Source organism: Danio aesculapii, chromosome 7 (genome assembly GCF_903798145.1).
Source record: "Danio aesculapii chromosome 7, fDanAes4.1, whole genome shotgun sequence".
Lineage (NCBI taxonomy): Eukaryota > Metazoa > Chordata > Actinopteri > Cypriniformes > Danionidae > Danio > Danio aesculapii.
Window position 1 is genome coordinate 50,703,848 of NC_079441.1, and position 10,877 is coordinate 50,714,724.

The 10,877-nt window shown below is 38.2% G+C and overlaps 1 protein-coding gene across 1 annotated transcript in view; it reads left to right on the forward strand.

The window, feature by feature from the left end:
* The window catches only part of hdac8 (histone deacetylase 8), a 45,872-nt gene extending 35,345 nt beyond the window's left edge, over positions 1 to 10,527 (forward strand). The window contains exon 11 of the mRNA XM_056462115.1: positions 9,839 to 10,527. Within this exon, the coding sequence (XP_056318090.1) occupies positions 9,839 to 9,861 (23 nt within the window). The 3' untranslated portion in view covers positions 9,862 to 10,527. The remainder of the gene's footprint in view (positions 1 to 9,838) is intronic.
* Positions 10,528 to 10,877: the final 350 nt, after the last annotated feature.

Here is a 10,877-nt window from a genome sequence, read left to right on the forward strand (position 1 = left end):
ACTTGACTTCTAGTTGATCATTTGGAAAAGTAGCAGAAGCTAGATTTTTCAGATGAATCATCTGTTCAACTGCATCCCAATCATCACAAATACTGCAGAAGACCTACTGGAACCCGAATGGGCCCAAGATTCTCATAGAAATCAGTCAAGTTTGGTGAAGGAAAAATCATGGTTTGGGGTTACATTCAGTATGGGAGTATACGAAAGATCTGCAGAGTGGATGGCAGCATCAACAGCTTGAGTTATCAAGACATCTGCGTTGGCCATTACATTACAAACCACAGGAGAGAGCAAATCACATTCACATTGAAGTTCCTGAAAGCAAAGAAGGTCAAGGTGCTCCAGCATTTGCCAGCCCAGTCACCAGACATAAACATTATTGAGCATGTCTTGTGTAAGATAAAGGAGGCATTGAAGATGAATCCAAAGAATTTTGATGAACTCTGGGATTCCTGCAAGAACGCTTTGCCATTCCAGATGACTTTATTAATAAGTTATTTGAGTCATTGCAGAGATGTATGGATGCAGTCCTCCAAGCTCATGGGAGTCATACACAATATTCATTCTTTTTCCACTGCACCATGACTTCATATTCTATACTGGACATTATTTCTGTTAAGTGACGAGACTTTTGTCTAAGCAAAGTCAGACCTTACTGTCCTAATTAAATAATTAAAAATCAAGGCATGATCATATTTTATTTTGGTAAAATAAGCGTAATCTAGAGGCCTTTGCCTTTCATATAAGCCACTTCTGATACCAAATGATCAACTAGAAGTCAAGTTCTTAAAATGTGGATAGGCGACAAGACTTTTGTGAGGTAGTGTATAATACAGCTACATCTCACTGTTGGTTTTAATATATTTTAATAATATTGTATCATAATAATATAATGCAACGTTTACTAATGAGACTTTATTGTAAAGTGCTGCCTATTGTACTTTATCATGCTTTTGCAATTGAGTTTGTTTAAAATATTGATTTACTCTGAACATGTTTATGCAATATTCAGTGCACTTAGCATTTTGTGGTATATCTGTTAAATAACTTTTTTTTTCAATATTGTGATAATAATACTGTACATCATGATAAAAGCTTCAGCATGCAACAAGAAAAGTTACTGGCAGAAGTGTATGTCTAATCATTTTTCTTGTCTTGAAAAGGTATTTATTTATTTTAGTTTGTAGTTTTTGTTCATGTTTAGTTTGACCAAGAGAAAGCTGCTTGGTTTAATGTTGCTGTAAGAGTGACTTATACATGTGTATGCTATTAAATGCCTTTTTACTTTTATTTGAAAAAGAGATCACGAAGAAAAGTAGATCAGGAAGAATTCTTAGCAACAATTTATATCAGTTTCATTAGAAGATACATTCATGTTAACATCACCCATTTTACTTCAGCTTTGTTTATTTGTGTTTGCAATATGAGAGCTCTGCCTAAACATGCTTATTTTCTGTACCCATGTGGTATGTGTTACATATGCTACGTGTTTGCTCTGTCCCGCAGCTCTAGGGACTAATTAAAAAGGGCTTAAGGCGCAGACTGCTCAACTTCCATTTTAGGGTTTCCACCCATCTCTTAAGATTGCTATATTCTGCTCAATGCAGAACTATCAAGCATGAGCACAGTCTCCAGATCAGCTTGGTTTTAGGGTCCTCTGCTTCCTGAGGGTCATTAGAGAGTGAATTGGTGAACTGTGGTCAGCTCTCCAGATGATCTTTCTGGAGCTGTACATTAAGTGTCCTGTGCTGCACGCAACACATCACATCCTCTGTTTTATGAGAACTGACAGAATCCTCTACTTAGATTGTGTATGCCTCTTTAGGTTAACCAGTGTGTTTATAGAGGCGTATTTGAGTTTTCGGTGGCATCTGTTCTGCCATGTTGAAACAAAGTATTTATGTGTGGTATGTGAAATGTGCAATGCACAACCTCTGTCTCAGTTATAATTGTTTTGGGGGTATTTTTAGTTTAAAATGCATTTTGATGGCGCAATTATCTGTCTGTAATTTTACTTGTGCATGGCACATCTTACGTAAGGTACAGACAGTAGATTTCCTGCGAAAGTGAATGATTACAAAACATACCAATTTTAATCCATATTCAAATTAAAATATTTATTCTTTCCAAAATTAATCTCGCTCTAGGGCGACGCAGTGGCGTAGTAGGTAGTGCTGTCGCCTCACAGCAAGAAGGTCACTGGTTCGAGCCTCGACTGGGTCAGTTGGCGTTTCTGTGTAGAGTTTGCATGTTCTCCCTGCGTTCGCATGGGTTTCCTCTGGGTGCTTCGGTTTCCCCCACAGTCCAAAGACAAGCAGTACAGGTGAATTGGAAAAGCTAAATTGTCCACAGTGTATATGTGTGGGTATATGGATGTTTCCCAGAGATGCGTCGCGGCTGGAAGGGCATCCGCTGCGTAAAAACATGTGCTGGATAAGTTGGCGGTTCATTCTGCTGTGGCGAGCCCGGATTATTAAAGGGACTAAGCCGAAAAGAAAATGGATTAATTCATGAATTAATCTCGCTGATCCAATTTTAAGTTTCAAGTTTTAAGCAGCACAACCATTTCCAACACACTCTTGTGACACTGAAGACTGAAGTGATGGCTGCAAAACAAAATCAACCTTGGCATCACAGGAATAAATTACATCTTAAAATACACTCACCGGCCACTTTATTAGGTACATCTTACTAGTACTAGGTTGGACAGCCCTTTGCCTTCAGAACTGACTTGATAGGTTCAACAAGGTACTGAAATATTCCTCAGAGATTTTGGTCCATATTGATATGTTTGCATCACGCAGTTGCTGCGGATTTTGTCGGCTGCACATCCATGATGTGAATCTCCCATTACACCACATTCCAAAGGTGCTTTATTGGATTGAGTCTGGTGACTGTCGAGGCCATTTGAGTACAGTGAACTCATTGTCTTGTACAAGAAACCAATCCTATCCTGCTGGAAGTAGCCATCGGAAGATGGGTACACTCTGGTCATAAAGGGATGGACATGGTCAGCAACAATACTCAGGGAGGCTGTGGCATTGACACGATGCTCAATTTGTACTAATGGGCCCAAAGTGTGCCAAGAAAATATCCCCCCACACCATTACACCACCATCACCAGCCTGAATTGGTGATACAAGGCAAGACAGACCCATGCTTTCATGTTGTTGATGACAAATTCTGACCCTACCATCCGAATATGGCAGCAGAAATCAAGACTCATCAGACCAGGCAAGATTTTTCCAGTCTTCTATTGTCTAATTTTGGTGAGCCTGTGTGAATTGTAGCGTCAGTTTCCTGTTCTTAGCTGACAGGACTGCCACCCGGTGTGGTATTCTGCTGCTGTAGCCCATCTGCCTCAAGGTTGGACATGTTGTGTGTTCAGAGATGCTCTTCTGCAGACCTCGGTTGTAACGAGTGGTTATTTGAGTTACTGTTGCCTTTCTATCAGCTGGAACCAATCTGGCCATTCTCCTCTGACATCAACAAGGTATTTGTGCTCACAGTTCTGCCGCTCACTGGATATTTTTTTTTCTGACCGTTCTCTGTAAACCCTAGAGATGGTTGTGCATGAAAATCCCAGTAGATCAGCAGTTTCTGAAATACTTAGACCAGCCCGACTGGTATCGACAATCATGCCACATTCAAAGTCACTTAAATCCCCTTTCTTCCCCATTCTGAGGCTTGGTTTGAACTGCAGCAGATCATCTTGACCATGTCTACATGTCTAAATGCATTGAGTTGCTGCCATGTGATTGGCTGATTAGAAATTTGCTTTAACAAGCAATTAGACAGGTGAACCTAATTAAGTGGCCGGTGAGTGTATATTCAAAATACTTTGAATTGTAATAATATTTCACAATATTTATTGTATATGAAGCTTATAAATGAAGCCTGTGGCAGACCCTGTGCTAAGTGGTTAATTGAATCATTCTTTCAAACGATTTGTTCAAAATGTCTAATGTATTTAGAAACAAAGCAAATGACTCTTTATGGGCTGGGAGACACTAAGCTGACGGTCAACTGTTCAGCAATATTTCTACGATACATGTCTAAAAGATGAAAATAGCACGAAATAATCTTAAAATGAACTTGTTTCTCCTCAAGTTATTTCCTTTTTGATGTGCGACACAAACATCTCGGTTGAAATATCAGAAAATGTAATTGACACTAAAACCATTTGAATGGCAGTGCATATAAAAAAATGCTTCATGATGTCAGCTATGAGGTCACAGAGGTTCTGACCTCTATATTTATTTGTTCAAAAATAAAATTTGAAGTTTTGTAAATGAAAATTTTTAAATTATGTCACTGAATTAATTCACGTTCCTGTCTCACAGCAGCACTCAGGCGCAGCCTAAAGGAGCTCTAGAGGGCATGGCTGAAGCGTTATAAGTCTTGCATCATTGGACTTGTTTTTAAAGTATTTATAAATTAATTTGGGTGTAAATAAAGTGGGAAGAGGACGTTTGGGGTTAGCATCTGTCAGGCTAGTTTATTTGATGTGTTTCATGCATTGCCTGTCATCGGTCGCACATTGCAGGGAGTTTGCCTAATTCAGCATGTAGAATCGGCATTAGTCGTCAGTGAAAGAATCTGAGAGTACTCTGATTGGCTGTTCAGTTATGGATCCGAGCACAAGACCAAAACCTGAAGTAGCGAAACTAAGTAAACGAGAGGGAACATAAATAAGCCAGCTGTCATTTTCTTGTATTTCTAAATTATTTGCAAATTATATAGATTATTAGATTATCAGAAATATTTTCATAAGCAAGTCCATCTGTGGTGAGCCAGAAGTACTGTGTAAATGGTATGTAAATGCTGCTTTGTTGACTGTTTGTATACATATTTTACTAGTAGCCATTATTAAAACCAAATTCTTAGCTTATTTTCAAACTCTAGCTATGGACACGTTTTACTGTTGAAATTCAGTGTGCCAGGTAAATCCAGTGTTATACTTGGCCTAAGGATTGGAGTATCTTGGGATTCATTTTGTTGTAACACTCGGTTGTTATGTTAAGTTCAGACTGCATGATTTTAGCCCCAATTTTGACTCGTCGACAGGTTTTGAGAAATTGCCAACAAATGTCTGAAATCACAGGCAAACTCAGTGCTCGTTTACACGAGTAACAATCACACAGTGTGAACTATCAAAGACGCCATCTGAGAGAATTGCAAATGAGTTGCTGACACCCGTGATATATTCGGCATGTTAAATATTTGGAGCTGTCGTCGAATCAAAATTATGCCATGTGAAATGTCAGTTGATTGAAAATAGCATCTGCGATTAGCTACAGCCAATGAGAGAGCAACATCCACTAGTGTGGGTATCTGCAGGCCAGCGGGAGGTTGAGGGAGAAGTTAAAAGGGCTTCTTTTCAGTCTATTTGGACCCAAGAAATGGAGAAAAAACTAGTGTACATTTGGCAGGAGCACCCCTGTATGTTTGATGTGTCATCTGAGCAATACCACAAACAGATCGAAAACGAAAAAGGTGTAATTATTCCCTTCAAAACCCAGGTGAGCAAAATAAGTAGATTTTCGACCCCACAAAGGGCTTCTTTCTCAATATGTAGTTAATAACAAAAGATATACTACGTGACCTCACATTGTATTCATGTCACTTTTTGCCTTTGTTTGGTTGTGAGATGTAGTTTGCCGGACTGAAGTTGTCAGCGATTCTTTCTATTGTAAAGTCGTGTAGTGTGAAACCTCTTGTCCCTCATCCATCCTACAGTGTAAACACAGGAGCAACGGAACACTGGTCCAGACAGTCATGCCGTGTGAGAACATCTGTGAAACGGCTACTTTGAAAATCATGCAGTCTAAACTCGGCATTAGATCGGGAGTCAGGTCAATGAAACACATTGGCCAGTAATCGTTTGTGATGAAAGTTTATTAGGCAGTAAATTGCACCCCTGAAATGCAGGTGTTTCTAAAGCCTCCTGTATTGATTTTCAACAAGCGCACACATCCCATGTGTCTCAGCTTTCAAATGAACCACTCGCATCAATTAAACTGTTTAATTAGGACTTTTCTATAGGGCTGGCTGGTTGTTTACAGTCTTTATTGTCACGTAAGTGCCTTGTTTATTGGGGAAGGGAAATTGTGTGGAAGAAGGGATGGAAATGGAAAATGGGTGCTATAATGTGGGATGTGAGGGACCTGAAAGTCCCTTTGTCTCACCTTCCCAAACTAGTGCTGATCTGCTAATATGGGCAACGATTTCACTGTGAAGAACTGGGATTGATTAATGCAGGTAATAAATAGACAGGCTTGCAGTTGTTACAGATTACCGGAGTTTCCAAGCACATCTGGGTAACATTTACGACACTGAACCCTGCGTTATAAAACACTGCGAGAAAACGAGGCAAAAACGAGTAAACACCATACATGGCTGCTTTCAGTGGTTCTGATCAGCAAATACTGCAAGGTTTATCCATCTCAGCTCGCAGGCCTTATAATTTTTAACCGTGGGTGTTAATAGAGACAGTATTTTTTGTAGCAGGCAACTAATAAAATAAATCTTTTTGTTGATTCCATCCCTGAAAACAATCCATATTTGGAAAATACAACATATGTAGGATATCAGACAGCTGCTAAATGCTTGATGTACATGGATTCATAAACATTTATGGTTTCCTTAATGTAAAACCGCTTGAGTTTTAGGAAAGGAAAAGCTTGCTCATTTCAAATTAGAACTGGGGATAATTAGTCCAAAGGCCTCAAACCGCAACCTTCAAAGTCAGAGAAACATGTCGTGCTTAAAAATAGTGTGAAAATGTCACTTTAAATGCACGGCTTCCGATTAAACCTTTCACAATGAAGGCAGGTCTTTTTTTCAGCTGATTTTTTTATGACTTTATATTTACTTGTCATGACAAACTAGAGGAACAGCGGTTCTTCAACAGTTCTCTGATTGGGCTTGCAAATGATATATAAAGGAAGTAAGATTTTAAAGCTTGCTTTGTAAAGTATGGATTCCCATTGGTTCCTCTTTTAAATTCATATTCATTAGCCAGCCATAATGTTATCAAAACAGCAGCTGGTGAGAACAAAAGGGGACGGTCCTATTGCAGCTCAACTGTATGGTGCCTGTGTGAATGGACGGCACAATTCCAATGCAAATCGTGGTTTGTAAATCCATGTAAATTGATTTAGATGTTAAAATATTTGAATAGGTTGTGGTTCCGTGTAAGAGACGTCATAGGAAATCCTGTTTTTCTATGCCCTGATTTGCAGCCTGCTTTTTTATTCATGTCACAGTGACATTAGTAGGGTTCCGTGAAACCTTTTATTATTTCCCAAATTCAATTCCCCATGCTTTGTTTCTTTTTATTATTTTTTTCTAGACTCCATTTTCATTTTAAAAGCCTGATCAATTCATTAAAGTAATACAGCTTGGTCAACAACCGTTTTCTGCTCTTTATTATTCCTAGTCATTTCTTCCATAGGCATCAGAATCAGAAGATCTAAAACAATCGCGAAAACGGGCGCACTTCCGCGTCACAGCATAAGGTCAATAACACACAAATTCTCAGTTTCTCTTACAATTTATAGTTGTGTTTGAGTGAAGCATGTTGTTTTTTTCTGTCAACTACTGATAATATTTCTAAATTACAAATGCAAATATCATGTAGATCGTAAAATTTTAAAAGATGCCATGTTTTCAGACATGTTTAAATATATATATATATATATATATATATATATATATATATATATATATATATATATATATATATATAGAGAGAGAGAGAGAGAGAGAGAGAGAGAGAGAGAGAGAGAGAGAGAGAGAGAAAGAAAACAACACCAGTGAAACTAAAACATTTGTCATCATTTTCCAGGGAAAACATTCTCTAAATCACTGAAGCTATGCTCTAAATGGCACACTATGCACTATGTACTTATGCCCTACACACTCAACAGCATAGTATATGTGTGTAGTGTCTTCCCAAATGGAACAGTATTTTTTTTTTACTAAGCGGAAATTTAAACCGTTTCCAAGATGACGTTTGACAGTTGCCAAATTAGTAAAATAAATCACCAAAGTACCAAATAATACCTGCCATGAGTATAACCGCGTTCATCATTGGGAGACGCTATAATCACTCTCGTAGGAGAATACTGCTTTCACAATCTAAAATAAAGTAATCCAACATGTGCGCCCGATAGCTCCCCCCTTCCGCTATATGAGCATAGCAGCGGCCGTTGAGTATGTGAATTGTCCAACATTACACACTTTATTTTTACTGGTTAAATAAGTGCAGCATATGATTATTTAAAGTTTATTTGTTGTTTTTTCAGTGTGAATGCACTACTTACACTACAAAATGGCTTGGAATAGTGTACAAGTTTGCGATTTGGGACGCACCTTCTATAAATTAAAAATGCATTTGCTATGACAAATGATTTGGAGTTTGACAAATTTTATTTGACTTTTATAGAATAAAGTAAATATGAAACTTATACTTAAACACATACCTCCAAAAACCAGTATTTCCAGTGATTTATTTTCTTTGATTTTTAACATGTTTGCAATGCAATTCGTAACTTTTTGAGGTAGTGGCTAAGTCGCATGAATTCGTACGATCTCATTCATACAATTTAGTACGTTTTGCTTTTCCCCCAGTGACGGTTGGGGTGGGTGGGGTTGGGTGCCACGTGTCCTTTTAAAAATTGTTAATTATCGTAAGACTGAACTCGAACGAATTAAACACTAAACAGTTTTTTCAAACTTTTATTTTGTATGTTTAAGACTCTCTTGAATTTTTATTTTGCTTCAGTATGTGTATAGTAAATGAAACGGTCGTTAATTTCAGGCAAACAGAACATAAACACTTCATATTTGAACGTTCATTCATTCATTTTCTTTCGGCTTAGTTTCTATTTCAGAGGTCGCCACAGCGGAATGAACCACCAACTATTCAAGCATGTGTTATGCTTTCACATACACTCATACACTATGGCCAATTTCATTCATTCATTCATTCATACATTTTCTTTTCAGCTTAGTCCCTTTATTAATCTGGAGTCGGCACAGTGGAATGAACCGCCAACTTATACAGCATATGTTTTTACACAGCGGATGCCCTTCCAGCCGCAACCCATCACTGGGAACCACCCATACATTCTCATTCACACACATACACTACGGTCAATTTAGTTTATTCCATTCACCTATAGCGCGTCTTTGGACTGTGGGGGAAACCGGAGCACCTGGAGGAAACCCACACCAACACAGGGAGAACATGCAAACTCCACACAGAAACACCAACTGACCCAGCCGGGGCTCGAACCAGCGCCTTTCTTTTAAACAATTTTTGGATTAAATGTTCACATACACACAAACAAAATTGGTTCTTTTGTGTGTTTGTGGTAGTATAGGTGCTATTCAGCAACGCTAAGTGGTTCTTTGGTTCATAATTATAGGGGAATCAATTTGATTGATCAGTAACACCAGTAGTGGTTCCTTAGGGGCTCTTAATGGTGGTTCAGGTTCCTCATCTTCAAAGGTATAAGTGTTATATGTGGCACTTGAAGTGGTTCCCCTATGATTTTGAACCAAAGAACGACTTTTAGTGCTATTAAGCAGCATTTGAGTGTACTTAATATCATTTTGTGATTTATATTAAGTGTACGTCTTTTGATTCATTCAAAAAATTCTCATTCCATTCCGTTACATAATATATCACTGATTCTGTTGTAGGACTTCATCCTGGTTTCATCTGTATTTACTCCACAAGTCCATCGCTGGATTAGTATTTCTCAGTGTTTTCTGTAATTCGTTTTTTGATTGTCTTTGCCCTGTCCTCTCCTCCTCTGCTTGTTTACAGGGAATCTGAAGAATGTAGTTTAGGATCGAGTCCACAGCTCATGTTTCAAAATCAGGCCCTGCTCCTCTAATGAAGACAGTATGTCAGAGTCATCGCCTGAGGGGAGCTTGGAAAACATTACTTTAATGTTTCCAGGGAACATTTTTTTAAATGGCGTGATGGGCCAGCGTTGCCACAGTTTATTCAATGTTGGATCTATTTTTTATAAAAATCCAAAGGTGTTTTTGGATGAAGCGCAACATATTTTATGTGCGGTATGTCAAAAACAACATGTTTGTTTGTCTCTCTTCATGTTTTAAACTTGTTGGGATCATCTGCAAATGAGAATTGATAAAAAGCAGATTTGGTGTCTGATGATGGTGTCTTGTCATAGATGCTTTCCAGAAATGTGTCCAAAATGGTTCAGATGAAAAGAACTTGGCAAGTCACTCAGATTTTTTACGGTTTGGCTGCAAATGATATTTTATAACTTTTAACTGCAATGTTTTGTCCACTTATGGATCAGATATATGAAATTGAATGGGCAGACTGACCAAAGCCCGAGTGATCTTGGCCACTTTGAGTGTTTTATTTTGTGTTGGCATGTTTATTTCCTTCAGAGTCAGAAGTTGAAGATGTTTTCAAGCTGTCTGTCAAATGTTCCTTTTTGTATAAATGCTTTTCTGTTATTAAAATCCAAAAAACAAAAAGTGATTGTGTGTATTTCCTTTTCTTTTCTTGCAGTGTTTCAGTTTCACATGTAGAAGTTGTGCTCTTTTCACTGTGATCTTTATGGATTTCTTTGTTGCAGAGGTTTCTCTAAATGGCACACCAAGTGTGATTCATTAACTCATTTATTAGCTTTGAGAGATGGGGCTTATTGCATTTTAGTTCAATAAACTGATCCATGCTACCAAAAGAACGCTGTAAAACTCTGCGAATTAAGCACAGAGACGGGACTGATTTTCAGCAGCTCACCCTATTAAACCCTAATGGGTGCCGAAGCAAACAGTCTGCTCAGTGCTGCGTGATCCTGCTTTTCTGTTCTGTTTTTAGTGCA